Source organism: Notolepis coatsorum (genome assembly GCF_963971535.1).
Source record: "Notolepis coatsorum genome assembly, chromosome: 10".
Classification (NCBI taxonomy): domain Eukaryota; kingdom Metazoa; phylum Chordata; class Actinopteri; order Aulopiformes; family Paralepididae; genus Notolepis; species Notolepis coatsorum.
The window spans coordinates 111,683,871-111,709,873 of record NC_140174.1 but is presented as its reverse complement, the minus strand read 5'-3'; the positions used below and the strand labels follow the sequence as shown (position 1 = coordinate 111,709,873).

The 26,003-nt window shown below is 47.8% G+C and overlaps 1 protein-coding gene across 1 annotated transcript in view; it reads right to left on the bottom strand.

The window, feature by feature from the left end:
* loxhd1b (lipoxygenase homology PLAT domains 1b) overlaps positions 1–26,003 on the bottom strand; it is a gene marked incomplete at both ends in the record, with an annotated part of 219,653 nt that overhangs the window by 161,312 nt on the left and 32,338 nt on the right. Inside the window, 3 exons of the mRNA XM_084322732.1 lie at positions 1,627–1,736; positions 4,343–4,466; positions 21,727–21,875. Of these exons, the coding sequence (XP_084178858.1) occupies positions 1,627–1,736; positions 4,343–4,466; positions 21,727–21,875 (383 nt within the window). The remainder of the gene's footprint in view (positions 1–1,626; positions 1,737–4,342; positions 4,467–21,726; positions 21,876–26,003) is intronic.

Sequence of the window (26,003 nt, the reverse complement as noted above, 5' to 3'; positions counted from 1 at the left end):
AGAAAAGAAAAAAAAGAAGAAATTAAAAATAGCTTTAAGCAAATGTTTTCCTTGAAACAAGTAAAATGATCTACTGTACCAGTGCAGTAAACAAATTCTGCTTGGCCAGACTTCTTGAAATAAGTACTGTAAAAAGATCTAGGGTTCTCTCTCCTGATTGGATAAAGTGGGAACAGGATACCAGGACATGTATTTTGTGTTACTGCAGAGCGGAGGGACTGGGAGACCCATGTTACTGACCAGACACTCTGTATCAGGCTTATTACTGCAGAGTGGAGGGACTGGGAGACCCATGTTACTGACCAGACACTCTGTATCAGTGATGGCTGTTTACTGCAGAGTGGAGGGACTGAGAGACCCATGTTACTGACCAGACACTCTACATCAGTGATGGCTGTTTACTGCAGAGTGGAGGGACTGGGAGACCCATGTTACTGACCAGACACTCTGTATCAGTGATGGCTGTTTACTGCATAGTGGAGGGACTGGGAGACCCATGTTACTGACCAGACACTCTGTATCAGTGATGGCTGTTTACTACAGAGTGGAGGGACTGAGAGACCCATGTTACTGACCAGACACTCTATATCAGTGATGGCTGTTTACTGCAGAGTGGAGGGACTGGGAGACCCATGTTACTGACCAGACACTCTGTATCAGTGATGGCTGTTTACTGCATAGTGGAGGGACTGGGAGACCCATGTTACTGACCAGACACTCTGTATCAGTGATGTCTGTTTACTGCAGAGTGGAGGGACTGGGAGACCTGTGTTACTGACCAGACACTATATCAGTGATGGCTGTTTACTGCAGAGTGGAGGGACTGGGAGACCTGTGTTACTGACCAGACACTCTGTATCAGTGATGGCTGTTTACTGCAGAGTGGAGGGACTGGGAGACCTGTGTTACTGACCAGACACTCTGTATCAGTGATGGCTGTTTACTGCAGAGTGGAGGGACTGGGAGACCTGTGTTACTGACCAGACACTCTGTATCAGTGATGGATGTTTACTGCAGAGTGGAGGGACTGGGAGACCTGTGTTACTGACCAGACACTCTATATCAGTGATGGCTGTTTACTGCAGAGTGGAGGGACTGAGAGACCCATGTTACTGACCAGACACTCTATATCAGTGATGGCTGTTTACTGCAGAGTGGAGGGACTGGGAGACCTGTGTTACTGACCAGACACTATATCAGTGATGGCTGTTTACTGCAGAGTGGAGGGACTGAGAGACCCATGTTACTGACCAGACACTCTATATCAGTGATGGCTGTTTACTGCAGAGTGGAGGGACTGGGAGACCCATGTTACTGACCAGACACTCTATATCAGTGATGACTGTTTACTGCAGAGTGGAGGGACTGGGAGACCTGTGTTACTGACCAGACACACTATATCAGTGATGGCTGTTTACTGCAGAGTGGAGGGACTGGGAGACCTGTGTTACTGACCAGACACTCTATATCAGTGATGGCTGTTTACTGCAGAGTGGAGGGACTGGGAGACCCATGTTACTGACCAGACATCAGTGATGGCTGTCAGAACGTAGATCTACTTATTAACACGTATTATAACAAAAAGATAACCACAAACGGCAGCTTTAACGCCCTCTATACATTTACCCTGCCGCTGTTCTTCACGCCCTTGGAGCCGTGCATCACGATGTGGATCTTGGAGTTGGTCCCGGCTCCTCGGACATGCCCCGTCACCACCTGGATCTTGTACACAATACCTGGTGGGTACAGTTACACGTACAGTTACACGTACAGTTACACTAAATCACTGGGTAACATTATCACGTCTCATGGCTTCTCCTACCACTGTTATGCCGACGATACTCAACTCTTCCTCTCCTTCCCTCCCTCAGATATCCACGTCTCTGAGCGGATCTCGGCCTGTCTGTCCGACATCTCCGCCTGGATGACGACCAACCACCTCAAACTGAACCTAAGCAAAACAGAATTGCTCCACCTGCCGGCCAAATCCTCCCCCCTGACCGACCTCTCCATCACAGTCCAGAATGCAGCTGTGACCGCGTCCCCGACCGCCAAGAACCTTGGTGTTGTCCTCGACGACCAGTTGAACTTCTCTGCTCACATCGCAGCGACAACCAGAACCTGCCGATTCCTCCTGAGCAACGTCAGAAGGATACGCCCCTTCCTGACAAAAGAAGCCACCCAACTCCTCGTCCAATCAACAGTCATCTCCCGCCTCGACTACTGCAACGCACTGCTCGCTGGCCTCCCGGCCACTGCCACTAAGCCTCTTCAACTCATTCAGAACGCAGCGGCCCGCCTGATCTCAAACCTACCGAAGTCGGCCCATGTCACCCCACTTCTTAGGGACCTGCACTGGCTCCCCATTGCTGCACGAATCCGCTTCAAGGCCCTTGACCTAGCATACCGTGCGGCAAAGGGAACTGCTCCCGCCTACCTCCGGTCAATGGTCTCTAACTACACACCCTCAAGACCCCTACGCTCTGCATCTTCTGGCCGCCTCAGACCTACTCCTATCCAAGCTCCGGGAGGGTCATCAAAGAGAAGTCGCCTATTCTCAGTCCTTGCCCCACAATGGTGGAATGAACTACCCACCCCAGTTAGGACAGCCGAAACACGTCCAATCTTTCGCCGTCGACTAAAGACTCACTTCTTCAACCATTATCTGAATAAAAAAAAAAAAAAAAAAAAAAAAAAAAATCTAACCCTAACTAACCATACTGTCATGCACTTGTCCTAATAAACTAACCTACACTGTAGCACTCAACACTTTGATGAACATTGTTACTCAGCTGATAGAGTTGTGCTCTTCCTGATGGCTTGTCGTACAGAACTTGTAAGTCGCTTTGGATAAAAGCGTCAGCTAAATGACTAAATGTAAATGTAAATGTAAATGTACATTTCCCCTGTACTGGCTTCCCTCCTGTGCGTTTTAGGGTCGATTTTAAGATGTTACTGTTTGCTTTTAAGTGCCTAAACGGCTTGGTATCAGTCTACCTCTTGGATCTGCTGGAACCTTATGTTCCTTCAAGGTCCCTCAGGTCCTCTGATCAGCTCCTCCTGGCTGTTCCTCAGTCCAGGCTGAAGCTTAGGGGGGACCGTGCTTTCGCAATGGCAGCCCCAAAGCTCTGGAACGAGCTGCCTCTGCATGTTAGGCAGGCCCCCACTCTGCAGGTGTTCAAATCATGCCTCAAAACACATCTATTTTCTTGAGAGACCTGCCCTTTTATGTGACGCTTTACTGTGTGCTTCTGATCTCTGTGTGATATTTGTTGTTCGACTTGTACAGCACTTTGGCCAACTTTGTTGTTTTTAAATGTGCTCTATAAATAAAATATAAAGAGATAAATGATCAACATATCCTACTGTCAGTCTATGTTCAGGTCCTGCTGTCAGTCTATGTTCAGGTCTGCTGTCAGTCTATGTTCAGGTCTGCTGTCAGTCTATGTTCAGGTCTGCTGTCAGTCTATGTTCAGGTCTGCTGTCAGTCTATGTTCAGGTCTGCTGTCAGTCTATGTTCAGGTCTGCTGTCAGTCTATGTTCAGGTCTCAGTCTATGTTCAGGTCTGCTGTCAGTCTATGTTCAGGTCCTGCTGTCAGTCTATGTTCAGGTCCTGGCGGAGATAGTTAAACAACGTTTTTTTTGTTTTCTGTTTCTGTGCTTGCATGTCATTTTAGCCATCTTAATTGTTAGTTTCATTATGCATTGTGTGTTGAGTACTGACTTTTAATAATTTTGTTTTGCAATAATAATTGTTTTTGTATGTTTTTTTTGTGTGGAAGACTAGCTAGTTGCTATGGCACCAGCTAATGGGGATCCTTAATACAATAAAATCAAATCAAATAAAATCAGGGGGTGTTCCAGGAGATAGTTAAACATCGGGGGGTGTTCCAGGAGATAGTTACACATCGGGGGGTGTTCCAGGAGATAGTTAAACATCGGGGGGTGTTCCAGGAGATAGTTAAACATCGGGGGTGTTCCAGGAGATAGTTACACATCGGGGGGTGTTCCAGGAGATAGTTAAACATCGGGGGGTGTTCCAGGAGATAGTTAAACATCAGGGGGTGTTCCAGGAGATAGTTAAACATCGGGGGGTGTTCCAGGAGATAGTTAAACATCGGGGGGTGTTCCAGGATATAGTTAAACATCGGGGGGTGTTCCAGGAGATAGTTAAACATCGGGGGGTGTTCCAGGAGATAGTTAAACATCGGGGGGTGTTCCAGGAGATAGTTAAACATCGGGGGGTGTTCCAGGAGATAGTTAAACATCGGTGGGTGTTCCAGGAGATAGTTAAACATCAGGGGGGTGTTCCAGGATCGTAGGAACCCTGCTCGCTGCTCACCAGTGGGCTCCTTTCCTCCGACGAGAACGTCTCTCTGAATCTTCCCGTCATCCTCATCGATGGCAAACCAGCGACCGAGTGGGAAGTCGTATATCATCTTGTTCCCCAGGTCGTCCAGCACCACCTGCACAGAGCGGGGACAGACAAGACCTTCTTTCACAGCAGGGACAGTTACAAGACAAGACGTTCTTTCACAGCAGGGACAGTTACAAGACAAGACCTTCTTTCACAGCAGGGACAGTTACAAGACAATACCTTCTTTCACAGCAGAGACAGTTACAAGACAAGACCTTCTTTCACAGCAGGGACAGTTACAAGACAAGACCTTCTTTCACAGCAGGGACAGTTACAAGACAAGACCTTATTTCACAGCTGGGACAGTTACAAGACAAGACCTTCTTTCACAACAGGGACAGTTACAAGACAAGACCTTCTTTCACAGCAGAGACAGTTACAAGACAAGACCTTCTTTCACAACAGGGACAGTTACAAGACAAGACCTTCTTTCACAGCAGGGACAGTTAGGAGACAAGACCTTCTTTCACAGCAGGGACAGTTACAAAACAAGACCTTCTTTCACAACAGGGACAGTTACAAGATGAGACCTTCTTTCACAGCAGGGACAGTTACAAGACAAGGCCTTCTTTCACAGCAGGGACAGTTACAAGACAAGACCTTCTTTCACAGCAGGGACAGTTACAAGACAAGACCTTCTTTCACAGCAGGGACAGTTACAAGACAAGACCTTCTTTCACAGCAGAGACAGTTACAAGACAAGACCTTCTTTCACAGCAGGGACAGTTACAAGACAAGGCCTTCTTTCACAGCAGGGACAGTTACAAGACAAGACCTTCTTTCACAGCAGGGACAGTTACAAGACAAGACCTTCTTTCACAGCAGGGACAGTTACAAGACAAGACAAGACCTTCTTTCACAGCCGGGACAGTTAGGAGACAAGACCTTTTTTCACAGCAGGGACAGTTACAAGACAAGACCTTCTTTCACAGCAGGGACAGTTACAAGACAAGGCCTTCTTTCACAGCAGGGACAGTTACAAGACAAGACCTTCTTTCACAGCAGGGACAGTTACAAGACAAGACCTTCTTTCACAGCAGGGACAGTTACAAGACAAGGCCTTCTTTCACAGCAGGGACAGTTACAAGACAAGACCTTCTTTCACAGCAGGGACAGTTACAAGACAAGACCTTCTTTCACAGCAGGGACAGTTACAAGACAAGACAAGACCTTCTTTCACAGCCGGGACAGTTAGGAGACAAGACCTTCTTTCACAGCAGGGACAGTTACAAGATGAGACAAGACCTTCTTTCACAGCCGGGACAGTTAGGAGACGAGACAAGACCTTCTTTCACAGCAGGGACAGTTACGAGACAAGACCTTCTTTCACAGCAGGGACAGTTAGGAGACGAGACAAGACCTTCTTTCACAGCAGGGACAGTTAGGAGACGAGACAAGACCTTCTTTCACAGCAGGGCGCGGGCGACTAATGGAGTTTCAATTTAAATCACGATGTTGTCTTCCCACGATCATGAAAACAAGATAATCGAGATAAAATTATTATTGTGCCGCATGTTGCATTGCTCTCATTTTGTCTTGTAAATGCGGCGCAACCTTCCTTCACACTGGTCGCACTACCCCAGGCACGGACTGGCCATCGGGAGCACCGGGAGTTTTCCCGGTGGCCTGGCCTGCACAGATAAAAAAAAAAAATTATATAAAAAAAGATATTATATATTTTTTTTATTATAATTTTTATTTAATTTTTTTGCCAGGCCATTGTTTCTAGTTGTGGCGGCGGCGCGGCGCGATAGTTTTTAGATAACCAGGTGGGTGGGGAACAACCAGGATTTTACTGTCTGCGACAGAGTTGGAGAACTATCTGACTCTCCCTCCCTCACGCGGACACACACACACACAATGGAGCCGTGCTGCCGCTTGTGATTGGTGGAGGCGGGACCAGGCGATACAACTGATTGACAGTGGAGGCGGCGAATGGAATGGCAGATGGCACACTCCCAAAAGGAGTTGTTAAATCTGACATTACAAAAAACAATATGTGGTGGTTATGATTGGGGCTGAAGTTGAATAAACAATTTATGAAAGAGAGAGTCAAAATAATTCCAAGATAATTCAAAGATTACACACCTTTGCCACATTGGCTACAAACATAATCACTGCAAAGTTATCAAACAAATAAGAATCTGATCAGACACAAGGGTTAAGTTGTTGTTCCCTTTCTAATTTCCTCAAAAACATCTAGTCTAGTTAATGTGATCAATATTATTTGACAATTGATGCTTTTTGTTGGAAATTTCAGTCAGTGAGCTCATACTTTGAGCTAATTTTATAGTTAAAATGATTGAGACAACGCAATCTTCTGTCTTCGTTGTGCATGCATGCGTGTGCTCACCACACGTGATACATGTGTCACTATTCTGGCAGTGGCTACTGTTATTATAGTATTGTAATGAAAGGTCTGTTATTTAATGTTTGTGTAAAGGGCTATTTTAACTGTTGATGGGTAGTGCATCAGTAAAGTGAATATGGTATTGTGCTCTTGACTTGTTTGAATAGGTGGAGAGAGTGGTTAACTGTATTATAATAGTAAATAGAAAAATATGTTGTGCTCTTGCTTTTTTCTTTTTGAAGGTGGAGAGAGTACCATTGCTAGTGCCACAACAGTTTTATTTGAGGTCCATAACAGTACATTGTACTAAGCAATTGTTGGCTCATTAGTTTGTGATTCACATGCACAAAAATTCACCAGAATGCAGGAAATTAAGTCTTTGTAACTAAAATCTTCCGGGTGGGGGACCCCCAGACCCCCCGCTTAAAAAGTGGCCTGATTGGGGCTATATTTCGCGCTATATCTCCCGGTATGAATTATTTCCCCAGTCCTACCCATATACCTCGGTATGATAGCATGTACAATAGTGCTGTATAAACTGTATATATACTGTACATTTACACATCTATATTTGCTGCATATATATATATATATATATATATATATATATATATATATATATATATATACATACATATCTGTCTGAATATATCTGCATATAATCATTTTCATCTAATATTAAACAGCATTGATGATTTTCTGCAGGATACACTTTCGCCTTTAAAGATCTCCTCCAGATGTATTTTAAATCCTAAAACATGTTCTATGTTGAATAACAATTTGTATAAATATGATTTTTCCAACTAATTGTTCAATACACGACTGAAAATATCTCAACAGCATTTATACACCTTTACCTTCATTGAGATGTAAGGATCTATTAATATGCAAATTGTCAACAAGCACAGGAATGAACAGGAATTCCCAGTTCGCAGTTTTTAATCTTTCAAGACATGTCAATACCTGCTCAGGTTTCTGTGTAGATGAAGCTAAAGGTGTCCAGTTACCACCTATTGGCCCATGATAGGTTCAACCTATTAGTGACGTCACATCACACATGCAACTCAGATTTCAGGGAAGTACAGAGAAGCTCAACCTCTCCATGGGAAGAATGTGGAAAAGTTCTGCACCAATAACAATCTGTATAGTCAAAGTCACGCCACCAACAGGAGTTAAACATAAACAAAAGAAAATGTTTCTGAGTGGAGGGGATCTTTACGTTTCAGTCCATTATAGTTTAAGCAATTCCTCGTTATCCAGTTGGTTTTGGGATCTTCTCTTCCTCTTCTCTAAGCTTGTCTCCTCTACCTGCCACTTTAGCAGCTGATCGACCATCGTTTACACAATCAATTTCTACACAGCGGCCTCGCGATTAAAAAGTTGTGTTTCCTGTTCCCCCACCCCTCCCTGTCATAGGAGATGTGCTTCCTGTTCCCCCGTACCGCCCTGTCATAGGAGTTGTGTTTCCTGTTCCCCCGTCACTCCCTGTCATAGGAGTTGTGTTTCCTGTTCCCCCGCCCCTCCCTGTCATAGGAGTTGTGTTTCCTGTTCCCCCGTACCGCCCTGTCATAGGAGTTGTGTTTCCTGTTCCCCCGCCCCTCCCTGTCTTAGGAGTTGTGTTTCCTGTTCCCCCGCCCCTCCCTGTCATAGGATATGTGCTTCCTGTTCGCGTGAATACTTTCGGCAACCAACATGCCCTTCCGCGTTGCTCTGATTGGCCAGCGATCTTCTACTCTCGTTTCCCCCCTACGCCGGCAACGCGCGCATGCGCATTTCGTACTTGTCTCCCTGTGGGGAGGCGGGGGCCGCTGGGGTACAGCTGAGAGCTCCAGCATAGCTATGTCCACGAGCTAGGCGCAAGCCAGAGTAAAACACAGTTTTCAATCAATCAATCAATCAATCAATCAATAATAACATTAACGAGACTCTCGTTGTGTCTATTCTGCTAACGCTAACGTTACCGCTCATTGCTTTAACGTTACCTAGGCTCTTGTGTCTATCTGCTAACGTTAACATTAGCATTAGGCTAACAAGCTGTAATGTTACCAGTCTCGCGTCTATCTGCTAACGTTAGCATTAGGTAATAACCGGTTTAAAATGGATGGTGATTACCTCACGTTGTGTCTATTCTACTAGCATTAACCATTAGTTACTAGTACAAACAATCAATAGCGAGTTATATTGATCACGCTATGTACGATAGCCATGCTAAAACGCTAGCACAACATTAGCATCTAACCTAACAACAAGCTTAACAAGTCAGCGATCTTTTTGTGAGATTAAACTCTCTGCTCTGTGGCAAATTGTGTTGATGTCGGTTTTGTTTCATCAATAAATGAGGCAGAATACACAGTGACTGTATCCTTTTTTGTTTATTGCACTTGTTCCTGCTGCAAATGAAATCCTATGCGAGACATTAAAGATGGCGGCTTTCTGTTTTTGTGGAGAGCTCCAACGCGTGACGTGTCTCTCTTCTGACCAATGTTTGCAGTGTTTCACGTGACTTTTCTGCATTGCTCTGATTGGCCAGCGATCTTCTACGCTCGTTTCTCCCCTACGGCGGTAACGCGCGCATGCGCATTATCGCTGGCCAATCAGAGCAACGTGGAAGGGCATGTTGGTTGCCAAAAGTATTCATGTTTCCTGTTCCCCTGTACCTCCCTGTCATAGGAGATGTGCTTCCTGTTCCCCTGTACTTCCCTGTCATAGGAGATGTGCTTCCTGTTCCCCCGCCCCTCCCTGTCATAGGAGTTGTGTTTCCTGTTCCCCCGCCCCTCCCTGTCATAGGAGATGTGCTTCCTGTTCCCCCGCCCCTCCCTGTCATAGGAGATGTGCTTCCTGTTCCCCCGCCCCTCCCTGTCATAGGAGTTGTGTTTCCTGTTCCCCCGCCCCTCCCTGTCATAGGAGATGTGCTTCCTGTTCCCCCACCCCTCCCTGTCATAGGAGTTGTGTTTCCTGTTCCCCCGCCCCTCCCTGTCATAGGAGATGTGCTTCCTGTTCCCCCGTCACTCCCTGTCCTAGGAGTTGTGTTTCATGTACCCCCGTACCTCCCTGTCCTAGGAGTTGTGCTTCCTGTTCCCCTGTCACTCCCTGTCCTAGGAGTTGTGTTTCCTCGTCCCCCGTACCTCCCTGTCCTAGGAGTTGTGTTTCCTGTTCCCCCGTCACTCCCTGTCCTAGGAGTTGTGTTTCATGTACCCCCGTACCTCCCTGTCATAGGAGATGTGCTTCCTGTTCCCCCGTCACTCCCTGTCCTAGGAGTTGTGTTTCATGTACCCCCGTACCTCCCTGTCATAGGAGTTGTGCTTCCTGTTCCCCCGTACCTCCCTGTCCTAGGAGATGTGCTTCCTGTTCCCCCGTACCTCCCTGTCCTAGGAGTTGTGTTTCCTGTTCCCCCGTACCTCCCTGTCCTAGGAGTTGTGTTTCCTGTTCCCCCACCCCTCCCTGTCCTAGGAGATGTGCTTCCTGTTCCCCCATACCTCCCTGTCCTAGGAGATGTGCTTCCTGTTCCCCCATACCTCCCTGTCCTAGGAGTTGTGTTTCCTGTTCCCCCGTACCTCCCTGTCCTAGGAGTTGTGTTTCCTGTTCCCCCGTACCTCCCTGTCCTAGGAGTTGTGTTTCCTGTTCCCCCCGTACCTCCCTGTCCTAGGAGTTGTGTTTCCTGTTCCCCTGTACCTCCCTGTCATAGGAGATGTGCTTCCTGTTCCCCTGTACTTCCCTGTCATAGGAGATGTGCTTCCTGTTCCCCCGCCCCTCCCTGTCATAGGAGTTGTGTTTCCTGTTCCCCCGCCCCTCCCTGTCATAGGAGATGTGCTTCCTGTTCCCCCGCCCCTCCCTGTCATAGGAGATGTGCTTCCTGTTCCCCCGCCCCTCCCTGTCATAGGAGTTGTGTTTCCTGTTCCCCCGCCCCTCCCTGTCATAGGAGATGTGCTTCCTGTTCCCCCACCCCTCCCTGTCATAGGAGTTGTGTTTCCTGTTCCCCCGCCCCTCCCTGTCATAGGAGATGTGCTTCCTGTTCCCCCGTCACTCCCTGTCCTAGGAGTTGTGTTTCATGTACCCCCGTACCTCCCTGTCATAGGAGATGTGCTTCCTGTTCCCCCGTACCTCCCTGTCCTAGGAGTTGTGTTTCATGTACCCCCGTACCTCCCTGTCCTAGGAGTTGTGTTTCCTGTTCCCCCGTACCTCCCTGTCCTAGGAGTTGTGTTTCCTCGTCCCCCGTACCTCCCTGTCCTAGGAGTTGTGTTTCCTGTTCCCCCGTCACTCCCTGTCCTAGGAGTTGTGTTTCATGTACCCCCGTACCTCCCTGTCATAGGAGATGTGCTTCCTGTTCCCCCGTCACTCCCTGTCCTAGGAGTTGTGTTTCATGTTCCCCCGTACCTCCCTGTCATAGGAGTTGTGCTTCCTGTTCCCCCGTACCTCCCTGTCCTAGGAGATGTGCTTCCTGTTCCCCCGTACCTCCCTGTCCTAGGAGTTGTGTTTCCTGTTCCCCCATACCTCCCTGTCCTAGGAGATGTGCTTCCTGTTCCCCCGTACCTCCCTGTCCTAGGAGTTGTGTTTCCTGTTCCCCCGTACCTCCCTGTCCTAGGAGATGTGCTTCCTGTTCCCCCATACCTCCCTGTCCTAGGAGTTGTGTTTCCTGTTCCCCCGTACCTCCCTGTCCTAGGAGTTGTGTTTCCTGTTCCCCCGTACCTCCCTGTCCTAGGAGATGTGTTTCCTGTTCCCCCACCCCTCCCTGTCATAGGAGTTGTGTTTCCTGTTCCCCCGTACCTCCCTGTCCTAGGAGTTGTGTTTCCTGTTCCCCTGTACCTCCCTGTCCTAGGAGTTGTGTTTCCTGTTCCCCCCGTACCTCCCTGTCCTAGGAGTTGTGTTTCCTGTTCCCCCGTACCTCCCTGTCCTAGGAGTTGTGTTTCCTGTTCCCCCGTACCTCCCTGTCCTAGGAGTTGTGTTTCCTGTTCCCCCGTACCTCCCTGTCCTAGGAGTTGTGTTTCCTGTTCCCCCGTACCTCCCTGTCCTAGGAGATGTGCTTCCTGTACCCCCCGAACCTGTCAATAACTTTGGCAGACAGGGAATAATACTGTAATTAATTTTCAACACTTAAAAAAAAGTCCTCAACTATACTTTCTCTCTCTCGATGGATAGCTGTTTGTTGACGTGTTAAAAACGCATCAGTAGCAGGATTACTGTAATTTTGATTACTGTAGTTCGCCTGGTATGTAGCCTTGGTTGGTGGCTGCCCCACCAATGTTTTACATATAAAAAACGCCACTGTGCGGGCGTGCACATGTGTGTGTGGCTGTGGGGGCCTCCACAAGAGTCTGGCCCAGAGGCCTCTGAATTCTTAATCTGGGCTTGCCTCCACCCCACCGAAATATTGGCCGCTATGAAAACCAGAGACAAAAAATGCTCTGAGTTTCGTAAAAGTCAGTCAAAGCTTACAAAAAGCATGAGCAGTGAACTCCAAGCCCACGTGACTGAACTCAAACTGGAAAGAAACAGACTAAGAAATGACGTAAACTCCATGATCAAAACTGCAAAAAAAAGAATTTCATCAATGACAAAACTGAGGAAAACAAAAACAAACCATGTGAATTTTGGAAATTACTCAATAATCAACAAGGCTGCAGTAGAAAACTTAAAACCAGATTCTCAAACATAAACATAAAGACGGACAACATGCTCATCACAGACAAGCTAGATGTAGCAATTTTCTTCACAAACATAGCCACAACACTGGTAAACAAACTACCCTCCCACTCAGGGCATTATGGGGTAGAACACATAGTAACTTACTACAAAAACCTAGAGGTCCACAAAGACGACTTCAAACTGGAAATGGTAACAACAGATGAGGTACTCAAAAAACTGAGCGCCCTCCAACCTAACAAGGCCACTGGCCATGACAACATCCCCTCCAAATTCCTCAGAGACTCAGCAGCCGCCATCACCCCAGTCATCACACACATAATAAACCTCTCCATAAAACAGGGACACGTCCCCAAGGACTTCAAAATTGCGAGAGTGACCCCTCTGCACAAAAAGGGCAGTAAATTAGACCCAGGCAACTACCGCCCTGTTTCTATTCTTACCTCCATCTCGAAAGTCATGGACATTTTTTTCTACGAACAGGTTGAAAAGTACAGCGGAAAAAAATCGAATCTACGAATTCCAATCTGGCTTCAGAACATCCCACTCCACTGACACATGACTTCTCTATTTGAACGACCACATCAAACAAGAGGTGGACACGAGCAAATACTGCGGCATGGTCATGCTGGACCTACAAAAGGCCTTCGACACTGTCAATCACTCAATTCTGATTGACAAGCTAAAAGCAATTGGTTTTGATAGTCTATCAGTGAGCTGGATGCAATCCTACCTGGAGGGGACGGAACAGATGGTGGAGGTAAATGGTACCCCATCCCCCCCCCCCCTCACAGTGAGCTGTGGAAGCATACTAGGACCGCTACTGTTCCTAATTTATGCAAATTACATGTCGTCAGCTTGTGACTGCAACTTGTTCTTGTTCGCAGATGACTCAGCCCTATACGACTAAGGTACCCATGTACATGTCAAAATACTTCCCAAAGGTCAGTGAATACCACGATCACAACACCAGAGGGAGCTCCACAAATCATGTTAAACCCAGATTCGGCTCAAACAAGGGACTAAACACGTTTCGCAATTATGCCACATCAATGTGGAACGCCCTACCCAAAGCTGTAAAGGAATGTGAATCACTACTCACTTTCAAAACCACTCTCAAAGAACACCTACGGGAGACTGCACTTTGAAACTGGCCCCTGTAAATGTCCTAACCCAACCCCCTCCAATGTACAGTAAATTACTGTCAATATTCCAATGTACAGTTTTGCTTGTACAGTTGTACAGTGTCCCCCACCCACCCCTCCTACCCAACCTACCCAACCCCCCCACCCAACCCCCCCCTCCCCCCCCCCCCGCCCCAAAAAAAGCTCAGGAAATGCTTGTGTGAAAACTAGGTTTCACACAAGCATTTCCTGTTTGATAAGATGATGATGGTGGTCTAGTAATAGACAATAAAATATTTAACCTGCAAATAAAATAATATTAAATGCTCAACCTGTAAACATAAGACTGATCTGAAATAAAAACAGGGAACATAAAATACTTAAGCTGCAAACATAGGTACCCTGATGATCTTTGGTGCGCAGACCTATATGTCAATCTGCCTGGAAAGACAATCCCTTAATGGGTCATGGTGTCTTTTTACAGATGGGGTAGGATGACGGCATGCCATGCATGTGTGTGTGTGTGTGTGTGTGTGTGTGTGGTATGGTGTGTGTGTGTGTATGTGTGTGTGTGTGGTATGGTGTGTGTGTGTGTGTGTGTGTGTGTGTGTGTGGTATGGTGTGTGGATGTGTGTGTGTGGTATGGTGTGTGTGTGGTATGGTGTGTAGTGTGTGGTATGGTGTGTGTGTGTGTGTGGTATGGTGTGTGTGTGAGTGTGTGTGTGTGCGTGCGTGTGTGTGTGTGTGTGGTATGTGTGTGTGTGTGTGTGTGTGTGTGGTATGGTGTGTGTGTGTGTGTGGTATGGTGTCTGTGTGTGTGTGTGGTATGGTGTGTGGTATGGTGTGTGTGTGTGTGGTATGGTGTGTGTGGTATGGTGTGTGTGTGTGTGTGTGTGGTATGGTGTGTGTGTGTGTGGTATGCTGTGTGTGTGTGTGTGCGTGTGTGTGTGTGTGTGTGTGGTATGGTGTGTGTGGTATGGTGTGTGTATGTGTGTGTGGTATGGTGTGTGCATGTGTGTGTGTGTGTGTGGTATGGTGTGTGTGTGTGTGTGTGTGTGTGTGTGTGTGTGTGTGTGTGTGTATGGTATGTGTCTGTCTGGTATGGTGTGTGTGTGGTATGGTGTGTGTGGCATGGTGTGTGTGTGTGTGTGTGTGTGTGTGTGTGTGTGTGTGTGTGTGTGTGTGTGTGTGTGTGTGTGGTATGGTGTGTGTGGTATGGTGTGTGTCAAGTCAAACTCGATCTCCCAACCTCCTGAACCCTCATATGACCCAGTCATGGCACCCCCCCCCCCCTCCCTCCCTCTCACACACACACACGCAAACACAACAGCAGCTCTCACACGGGCTGATTGGTAACCAATTAACTCTCACTGACTGCCACGCCAATCAGGACTCAATCAGCAGCAGCTGGTAGTACTGCTTTTAGCAGATCAGTCTAGCAGACATTCAACATGTGGAGGAGGAACCCGGCGGTGAACCATGTGGCGAAGCGGCTGCTGGCTAGCGGAAGGTGCCAGGATGGCGGAAGGAGGAGCGGTTGGGTTGAATGGCGGCTGGATGTGGTCGGAGCAGAGGAGGTTGAGGTTTTCGGAGGAGATGGTGGAAGGCTTGTTCAGTGTCGGTGGCGTGAGGATGACGGAATGGGAAGTAGAGTCGCTCCGCCAGGAGGGAAGCGTTTTGCAGATTGAATGTTTGGAGTCTGGTCCTGGTGTGCCGGAGTGGTGGTGTCGAAAGCGGGAGAGACTTAAGTTTACTTGTCGAGAGAACTGTTTGATGGGATATGGAGACATGGAGGAGGCTCTAGCATGGAGGGTGGGCTCCCGCTGTCGTGCTGTGTTCCCCGGGGATGGCAAGGTGTATATGGGGTTTGTTTCCTGGATCAAGGGTGAAGACTGCAGGGTCTCGTTTGACGGATATGAAGAGAATGTCCGCCTTGCTGCTCCCTGAGGGAGTGAGTTTGGCGATGGGAGATGACAGTATGGAGTGTGGTTCGGGGGGTGAGAGCGGGGGAGAAGGGTGGAGTAAGGTGGAGAAGAGGGGCAGGGATAGTGGGGGGAAGGGGGTGAAGAGGAAGAAGGGTAGGGGGGATAGCTCGAGTGGATCAGATGGTGAGGGTAGAGACGAGGTTGTTGCGGAAGTGATTCATGTAGTGGTTAGGTTTGAGGGGGAGGGGGGAGTGAGCAAATTAGGGTTGTTCGAGCTGCCCAAACTCGTAGGTAAGCAGTTAGGAGAGGTAAAGTATGCTAGAGTTTTGAGAGATGGGAATCTGGCCGTAGGGTGTGTAAGTGTAGGACAGGTGGAGATGGCTAGGAAGATGAGGAGCATTGGTGGAGTGGGTATAAAGGAGGTAGTGAGAGTAGGGGAGAAGAGGGAGGGGGGATATAAGGGGGTGATAGCTGGGGTGCCGGTCGAGGTTAGCATGGAGCAGCTGGTGGAAGAATTAGGGAGGGACGGGCGTAATGGCATAGTTAAAAGTGCAGAAAGGATGAAGAGGGGAGCAGATAGGATAGAGACGGAGACGGTAGTGATTAAGTTTGAGGGTAAGGTTGTTCCTAGTGTAGTGTTTGTAGGGTATAGGTTGTTTAGGGTTAGGGAATTTGTTCAGAGTCCTCTTAGGTGTTATAGGTGTCAGGAGTTTGGTCATGTAGCTGTTTCATGTAAGAGGGGACAGAGGTGTGCTAGGTGTGGCGGGGAGCATGAATATGGGAAGTGTGGAGAGGGAGTGAAGCTGAAGTGTTGTAGTTGTGGTGGGGAGCATAGTGTAGCGTTTAGGGGTTGTGAGGTGATGAAGAGGGAGGTTGAGGTTCAGAGAGTGAGAAGGGATGATAGGATTTCGTATGCGGAGGCAGTTAGGAAGGTAGGTCAGGGAAAGCAAGGTGAGGAAGGAGAAGGGCATTTGGCAGTAAGGGTAGTGCAGGAGGATCAGGGGAAGCAAGGTGTGGATCAGGGGTTTAGAAAAGGGCATTTGTCAGTAGAGGAAGTACAAGAGGAGAAAGAGAGGGTGTGGGGGGAGAAGTTGGAGATAGTGGCATTTGTGACAAGGGTAGTGAATACAATAGTGATGGTTAGCAGTAGGACAGAGAGGTTAAAGTTAGTAGTTGAAGCAGCAGTACTAGACATGGGTATGAAGGGGTTGACAATGGGGCAAGTATCAAGGGAGTTAGGGAAGTTAGGGAAGAAGGTTGTTGTGAGTGATCAAGTAAGAGAGTTAGGGAAGGGGGTGGTGAGTGTTCAGGAAGGTCAGAGTCAGCCCACAGGAGGCAATGAGTGACTCATAGATTAGGTTTGGATAGGGTGGTGATGTTAGGGATGGGTTTTGGTTTTGTTTTGTGTGTTAGGGGGTTGAGTGGATTGTGCAGTGGGTGGCGGTGTGCGCCTTTTGTGGTTGCGATCTGACATTGAACCATTGAAGAAGAAAAGAAGAGGGGAGAATGGAAGACTGGCCCGATTTCCGGGTCGGTAGGTGGCGGTAAATGGCCCAAATTTTGGTGCCCGTCCGCCGTAAAACACCAAATAGAAGAAGAAGAAGAAGAAGACATTCAACATGTACTGCTTTGCTCACAACCCGCATAGGCAGCCGGTAAATAAGGATATTTGATTGTGTGTATATGTGGGGATGTGGGGATGTGTTTATGTATGGTTTAACTTAAAAGTGTTTAGTTGGGAATGTATTTATGTATGGTTAAGTGTTTACTTTAAAGTATGTTACATTCACTAGCCCTCACTAGCCCACATTTAAAGTAGTCACAAGAGAGTAATTATCTTTGTACATTGCATAGATTTTGGAGTGGTATGATGCATAATGGTGGAGTAAGTTAATTAACTTCAATTTCCAATGTGTATTTTATTTCTTGTATTTTTCTGTGTTTTTGTTCCAAGGTTTTTTACCTGAATTGCTCAATTGCTAATTGCCAAATGCAAATAGTAGAACCATATAAAGACCATCTACTGGCTAAAAATGGCTGAAGTAGGAAGGAATGCAAAAAGAAAAATATCAATAAATGGAGAGGTCATTCTTGACTCGTCTGGTTCTTGAGTGAAATCCAGTTTTGCTTTCGGGTGAGCAAGCAAACATCCTTCCAAGTTGGGGATAGAGCACAAGGTCAATATTCAACAAACCCATACAACTTGACAGTGTGTGTGTGGTAGGGTGTGTGTGTGGTATGGTGTGTGTGTGTCTGCGTGTTGTGCGCCCAGAGTGCATGTGTTCATTTGAATGACCTAATCACTGGGCTCCACAAGCTGCATGTGAGGAGAGAGGAGCCACCTGTCTCAGGTGAGACACCGGAGGGGAAAGACGAGTATCCCATGTCTTAAGTACCTCAGAGAGAGAGATAGAAGATATCTCTTTGTGATAATTATATGCTGCAAAACGCTGCAAACCCCGTTCTAGTGACTGGCTGGTCCTTAAAGGCCAACTTGCTGGTTAAACCCTACTCTTCAATTATGGGTAGTTTACATCATTGGTATCTAATTTCATTATAATTTTTTTCCATTTGATGCCGGAAATGCCACTCAGAAAGGGTTAAAAAGGTCCACACACGCGGTTAGGTGGCAGAGCGGAGATTGCGTTCGTCACCAGCCCCGGAGCTGTGAGCTCGATTCGCCTGTTCGAATCCAGCTCACAGCTCCGGGGTTGTCACCAGCTTGGCTGGCCGTCTGCACTGATACAATTGGCTGTATCAGAGGGTGGGAGAAGCTGGCGGGGTGGGTCCGGGTCGTTGTAAACAGCAACTCCTACAGTTCGGTCGGGGCGCCTGCTAAGCGCGGATTGGACTTGAGGGGGATAGTGTGGTCCTCCCACACGCTACGCCCTCTCAATGAGAATCCGCGCTGCCAGGTGAAAAGAAGCGGTGATTGGCTGGACGTGTGTCGGAGGAAGCACGTGGTAGCCTCCACTCTCCCAGATGATCTGACTGTGGGGGGTAAGTGCGCAGCGACCAGGAAGGGACTGGGAATTGGCATACGACTAACATTGGGATGGGAGAAAATCGGAGGAAAAATGGAGGGGGAAAAAGACAAATATATAAAAAAAAAAAAAAAGGTCCACACACGAATAACATGCACGGATCAAATGAAAAAGCTTATCAGACGCTAGCAGGGCCGTGACGTCACTCGAGGCAACTTATGCCTTATGCCCGTCCGGGTCATAGTACTACTGGCTATATGGCTCTGGCTAACGTTACCCTGCTAACGTTAGCATTATGTCTACTGTTGTGAACCATTTTAGATCGGGGCATGTAGAGGAGTTTGGGGAATGAGTAAAATGTGCAGGTCCTCTTCTCAGACCTGTGGGGCAAAGCACTGCACACGCATCATGTCGCTAGCAAGCTACACGTCGCGGCATGTTGATAGCACAATAGTAGCCCACTCGGAGCATCACAGTCACGAAACGGGCTACCACGATATCTATTAGCTAACTAACGTTAACGTTACAAGCTCAAACACCTTATAACTACTACTATTGTCGTGTCCATAAGTTCCCTGGCAGAATACTTGTGAGGACAAAGGTATACAAAGAGGAGAGAACCATTTTAAATCGGGCATTGTTAGGAGTTTCGAGAATGCTGGCTACCAAGCTAAGCTATGTTAGCTAACTTAGCTACTAACGTTATATACACTATGTACAACGACACAATGATTTACATTATTACAAATATGGTAACGTGGTTGTGGCTTTTACAAATAGTGGTTAGCTTTAGAGATTAATGGCTATGATCACGGAGCAATAGTGTTAGGTGAAACAGAGACTAGCTCCTCGGCTAGTAGTAGCAAGGCTATCTGCTTCCTGCCACTATCTGCCCTGTGACTCTCAGAGCCCCCTGCTGCCCTGCACCTTGTGTGACGTCATCATTAAGATGACACACGCACGCTATGAACCATGGATTAAAATATGCATGTGCGTGAGGTTGTGGTTTGGTCGACAAAATGTTTGATAAAAACGCTAAAACTGGGTCAATTTAGATAATCTTTTCCCCCTCTTCATGAAAGTCAGCGTTGGCCTAGTCACATTGTTTATTGAACAAAAATACAACCTGCAAGTTGGCCTTTAAGGTCCCTCAAGTTTGCTCTGAACAGGGTAAATCTGCATTTTGCTATGATGACCCTCTAGCTCATGGAATGAACTCCAACAGTCCTTAAAGCATGAGATTCTCCCCTCTGTTGCATCTTCAACCTTTGTCAATCAAGTTGTACATGTTTTAATTGATTGTTATCCTTACTTGTCTTATTGTTATGATTTAATGTGCTGTGTGATTTTATATGCCTTTTTCTCTGCATGTTCTGCTTAACTTATCGATGTGACTGTAAATAAGGGAAACCTCAGTTGCCTTTCGAGTTTAAATAAAGGTTTGAAATGAAATATTTCTACCCATATGTACTTGAGAGTATACTTGCAATGTATATTTAGTACTTCTTTATGTGCTTTAACGTATAAGTATAATGCAAGTACACTGGGAAAGAGAACTGCAAAGCTCATCAAACTAAAGTTGTACCTGTTGGGACCTGGGCTTCGCTCCATAGCAAAGCTCCTGAACCTGCATTACATACCATTGAACCCACTGGCAAAGTCAGAATCATTTACCGTTTACCAGTGATTGTCTGAAATCATTCCTTCTCTCTCTCTCTCTCTCTCTCTCTCCACTCTCTCTCACTCATTCTCTCTCATCACCCTCTGTGACCTTAACACCTGCTAGCATCACCCTCTGTGACATAAACACCTGCTAGCATCACCCTCTGTGACATAAACACCTGCTACCATCACCTTCTGTGACATAAACACCTGCTAACATCACCCTCTGTGACATAAACACCTGCTACCATCACCTTCTGTGACATAAACACCTGCTAACATCACCCTCTGTGACATAAACACCTGCTACCATCACCTTCTGTGACATAAACACCTGCTAACATCACCCTCTGTGACCTAAACACCTGCTAACATCACCCTCTGTGACCTAAACACCTTCTAGCATCACCCTCTGTGACCTAAACACCTTCTAGCATCACCCTCTGTGACATAAACACCTTCTAGCATCACCCTCTGTGACCTAAACACCTGCTAACATCACCCTCTGTGACCTAAACACCTGCTAGCATCATCCCCTGTGACCTACACACCTTCTAGCATCACCCTCTGTGACCTAAACACCTGCTAGCATCACCCTCTGTGACCTAAACACCTTCTACCATCACCCTCTGTGACCTAAACACCTTCTACCATCACCCTCTGTGACCTAAACACCTGCTAGCATCACCGTCTGTGACCTAAACACCTTCTACCATCACCCTCTGTGACCTAAACACCTGCTAACATCACCCTCTGTGACATAAACACCTGCTAGCATCACCCTCTGTGACATAAACACCTGCTACCATCACCTTCTGTGACATAAACACCTGCTACCATCACCGTCTGTGACATAAACACCTGCTAGCATCACCCGCTGTGACATAAACACCTGTTAGCATCACCCGCTGTGACATAAACACCTGTTAGCATCACCCTCTGTGACATAAACACCTGCTACCATCACCTTCTGTGACATAAACACCTTCTACCATCACCCTCTGTGACCTAAACACCTTCTACCATCACCGTCTGTGACCTAAACACCTTCTACCATCACCCTCTGTGACATAAACACCTGCTAACATCACCCTCTGTGACATAAACACCTGCTAGCATCACCCTCTGTGACCTAAACACCTTCTAGCATCACCCTCTGTGACCTAAACACCTGCTAACATCACCCTCTGTGACATAAACACCTGCTAGCATCACCCGCTGTGACATAAACACCTGCTAGCATCACCCGCTGTGACATAAACACCTGTTAGCATCACCCTCTGTGACATAAACACCTGTTAGCATTACCCTCTGTGACCTAAACACCTGCTAGCATCATCCTCTGTTACCCTCTGCACCTAGCGTCTCAATAGTGGGGGGGGGGGGGACATGTAAATCACACTGAGTGGCTAAAAGCTGCCAGTGAATAAAATGATGATGTAAGGACAGCCACATTTAGCTTGCTAGCTAATGTTAGCATGTTGAATAGCTCGCTCTCTCACTCTCACTCTCTCTTTCTCATTCTCTCTCTCTCATTCTCTCTCTCTTAATCTCGCTCTCTTTCTCTCTTTCTCTCTCTGTGTCTCTCTCTCTCTCTCTCTCTCTCTCTCTCTCTCTCTCTCACCTTGTCCACGAACCACCCAGCAGAGGATCCCTTGTTGTTATGGCCGATGGTGATCTTCCTCACTTTTCCCAGGTTCGGAGCTTCGATGGTGAACTTGTCCTCTGTGCCTTTCTCAAAGTTATTCTTGTCGTTATTGAGTCGCCTCTCCCCTAAAACAGGAGGTCATATTTCAATTCAGATTCAGACCCACACAGGTACTTAATGGGAATAACATTCCGTTTTTAATTATTCACATACGTCCTTTCTGTGCCCCAGGACGGTTCCCTCAGTATTGGTGAACACGCACCCCTCTCTAAAAGTGCTGTAAGTGGTATTTCCTTGTGTGAAAATAACTGGTCTACATGTTAACGATAGCTCTACATCGCCATCACTGATACAGAGTGTCTGGTCACTCAGTAACATGGGTCTGGCAGTCCCTCCACTCTGCAGTAAACAGCCATCACTGATATAGAGTGTCTGGTCAGTAACATGGGTCGGCCCAGTCCCTCCACTCTGCAGTAAACAGAACATACATGTTCTGGTATCCTGTTCATACTTCACCCATTTGCATTTAGTCATTTAGCTTTTTTTAGACACTTTTATCCAAAGTGACTAACAAGTTCTGTGCAACAAGACAGCAGGACCAGTCAGGAGAGTTATATTATCGTACTTGGCCATCGCGTCCCGCTCTTAAGACTATTGACATATACCTCATCTCATGTACCTACTGTACACCAACGAAAACAAAAATACGCCCATCACCTGCCGGGCCCCGCCCCTATAGAGGCGTACTCTATAAGATACTCGGCATGGTCACCAAACACTCTTCCTCTATTTTCGTTTCCATCATAACGGTCGCAAGACGCCTTATGTAACTAGTGCTGTGAAAAGATTAGAGAAATTGCGTAATGTTGAAAGTTTACCGGAGGTTTGCTTACTCCTGGAATCTTCGGGGCATGTTTCAGCGACACGTCGGGCCTATTCTGATGTTTCCTTGTCTGACAGCAGATCAAGGAGCAGCGTGCAAGGTTGGCTATCGAGCCGGCTTGTACACAGGTAGGCCCTGTGTTATCAGGCATTGATGTTAGTGTTAGTAATGCTGGTTTGTTTTGTTACACAACCATGTTGTGTGTCGGCGCCAGGGGCGGGATGGTTTGGTGAACGGTTCACTGCAGTGGACGGGTTCCAAACGATCCTGGAAGCGTGCTGCTAAACAACTAATGCTAAATGCTAATGCTAATGCTAAATGCTAACACTACTGCTACGCTGTTCTAATGTCTCCGCCGTGGGATGTTGCTGCTTTTCCCTCCTCTTGCCCGGTTCATCAATGAAGGTCAGTCGGTAGCTAATGTGGGGGTTTTGCTGAGTCCTATTTTACCCTTTTTACGGGTAAATGGGTTGACAACAGGCTGTGCCGTGGCTAGGTAGCCTAGCCAGGTAGCGTTAATCCTGTGCCCCGGCGGGGTTTTCAACTGTGTTCCCACCCGGAAGCCGATGCTTGAGGCTCGGCGGGTGGCAGTAGAGCTATACTACTGCAGGATGGGACTTAGCGGCGGCCCGTTTTGTGGCTCAGCTGACTGTTTTCTGTCCATAGTAGCGTTGAACGCTATGCTATAGGGGCTACTGTTTTGTTCTGTCTCTCTGCTACGGGAATGTCTGTCTATGCTACAGTTTTCTCTCCTCTCAACCATTCATGCTGACGGTCAATCGGTGTCTATTGGGGGAGTAGTGCGGGGGGGGGGGTTTGTTTACCTTCATGGGTAAACGGGCTAAGGTCTGGGCTGGTGTGCTGTTGTGAATATTATGAATGAATGCGGGACTGGTTTTCTCTGGTCCGCCTCCCCTTAACATTGTGTACATGGGCTTGCTCATTCTACAGTATTTTCGTGGTGTTAGTTCTTTTATTCATTAACCCCTGCATGGTGCACACCACAGTGGAGGTTTCTGTTTGCAACCACCACTGGTGCTCCGTGTTAACATCAGTCCTTTGCTTTTGACATATTGAAACAGTGCCCCGCCCGGCCGACGCCATGAGGTGGGTCGGCCTGGCAAGTGGCTGGTGGGCTGCTAAAGCCTGTACCGCCACGGTATGGAATTGGCAGCGATAGTAACTGTGTTCGAATTGCTGTTTTTTATATCAAAAAAATGGTGTCTGGTGGCGGGGCCTTGAGGGCCAGCCGACGTCGACACATCGCGCGAGGTTGACGTTATTAGCTTTGACCTAGCCGCAAGCTATAACCGCTCAGGGTTCCTCTCTCCGCAGAGGATTTTAGTCTTCTGCTGGAGCGCGGGCGGTATTGTCCTAGGCCCCACACCGCCTCACACCGCGCAGCCAGAAGAAGAGAGAGCACGGCCTCGTCAGCGGCGATGACGAGGCCCTCGACAGGCGGCCATGTTTTCCCCCGCCAGAGGTATCCTGGGCGTTGAATCGACCGAGGGATCGGCCATGTTGGATGGGCTCGGCTTGAAAAACAAGCCGTCGCCGTCCTGCCGCGAGCAGCCCGCTCTCCGATCACTCCCAACACCAGCGGAAAAAGGGGGCTCTGATTGTTTCCTTTGGCTGCGGGCCGCGTGCCTTCATTGAAGCGCGGGCGGCCCCACTTTTCGCTTCTCATGGGGACAGGGGCTGACACCCAGTTAATAGCTGAGCCTGGGTCTGTCCGTGAGAATGTTGTGCTGTCAAGCGGCTCCCACACCATAAGCTGTGTTGGTTGAGCCTGGTGTTACGTCTGTCAACTATAAGTGTTGTCAGCAGGGGGGCTCGAAACCTTTTGAGGCACACAGTGCGGGCTTCCCCGGCCTCGCCTTCGCCAGGCCAGGTATCATGTTGGTGCCTCCCACTCCTGAAAGATTGGCAGTGGTCTCGCAGGCGCGCGTGATTTGGGTGGTAGTAATATCACTGCAGGGCTACAGTGTGTAGGAACCCATGGGGTCCTCACGCCTTGCATGTCCGGCTGCAGAACAACTCCTCAGCATGTTCTGGAGGGGTGTTCAGTGGGGTGGCTTTTGTCACCTAGATTGATGTCAACTTCCCCCGTATCAAACCGGCCCTTTCTGTCGGGGTCCCCCCCTTGGGTGCGATTGCCTCGTGGGTAGTGTCAGGTTCCGACCCGACTCCACAGAACGCTCTGCTTGCAAGGGTCCAGGGTTTGCTACGCACAGCGGGACCTGCGCCACATGGCGGCGTGTTGGAGCCATATTGACCTAATTTGAGTTTGATGGGAAACATGTAACAAAAATATATATTTAGATTTATGGATTATATTAATAATTGATATGAAATTGTATTTACCTGTGATTTAAATTAATCTTGAAATAGATATTACCTGGACACTTATCTGTTGATGACTATGGGGGCGTGGCATAGATTCACTCATAGATGCACCCCCCCCCCCCTTTGGGAGTCTTCAAATCAGTGAATGAACTGTCTGACAGCTGAGTTAGACAGCGGCGTTTGGTGTGCAATAGTTTTTCGACCGCATCAAGCCAGACCAATTATATCATTTACTTTGTCAAGATCCTGTTCGATATTATTTTATTTAGTTTAGCAAAGTCAACCGGAGTTTATGTTTAATAAATGTCAATCTACTTACATCCTCTCTGAGTGCTTTATGATGAATGCGCGTCGGCCAAATCTGCAACTAACTCCAGTGGCTAAATGGAAATTTATGAAGGATTAGCCACTTCAGCGGCGGGTGCGTTGGGAGTGTCATCACATATGACTACGGCAGTACCATATGTCGAGGTGGATGGAGAGAACGCTGAGGCGGGGACTTGTGTTTACACAACCCCACCCGTTTTCGGGTTTGGTACAGACCCTATTGTCAGGGTCACCAGCAGTGACAGCTCTGGTCAACGAGATCCAATCTCTGTGGACGAAGCAAGCCATCGTCATGGCGTTCTCCTCCCGGTGTTCTCTGGTGCCTGAGAAATCGGGAGGGGGGGGTGTCAGACCCATGCTGGACCTGTCCCATGGGAAGGTTCAGCATTTTTTGGATCGTCTCCTACCTGTTGAACACTGTCGGGTGGGGGTCTGGTTCTCCTCCATAGACCTGTAGGATGCGTAGTCGCATCTCCGATCTTCCATCCTAGGGCTTACCTACGCTTCCTTTGCAGGGTTAGCTTATGAGTACCAGAGGCTGCCGTTCGGTTTTCTCTGGCTCCCCGCATCTTCACCAAGTGCGTGGAGGCCGCACTGGGGCCTCTGCGTCGTCAGGGGTTACAAGTGTATTCTGCCCTGACGACGTTCTGGTCCTTCGCGGTCAAGGTGGATCGTCGGGTCTCGTACCAGGCAGGTC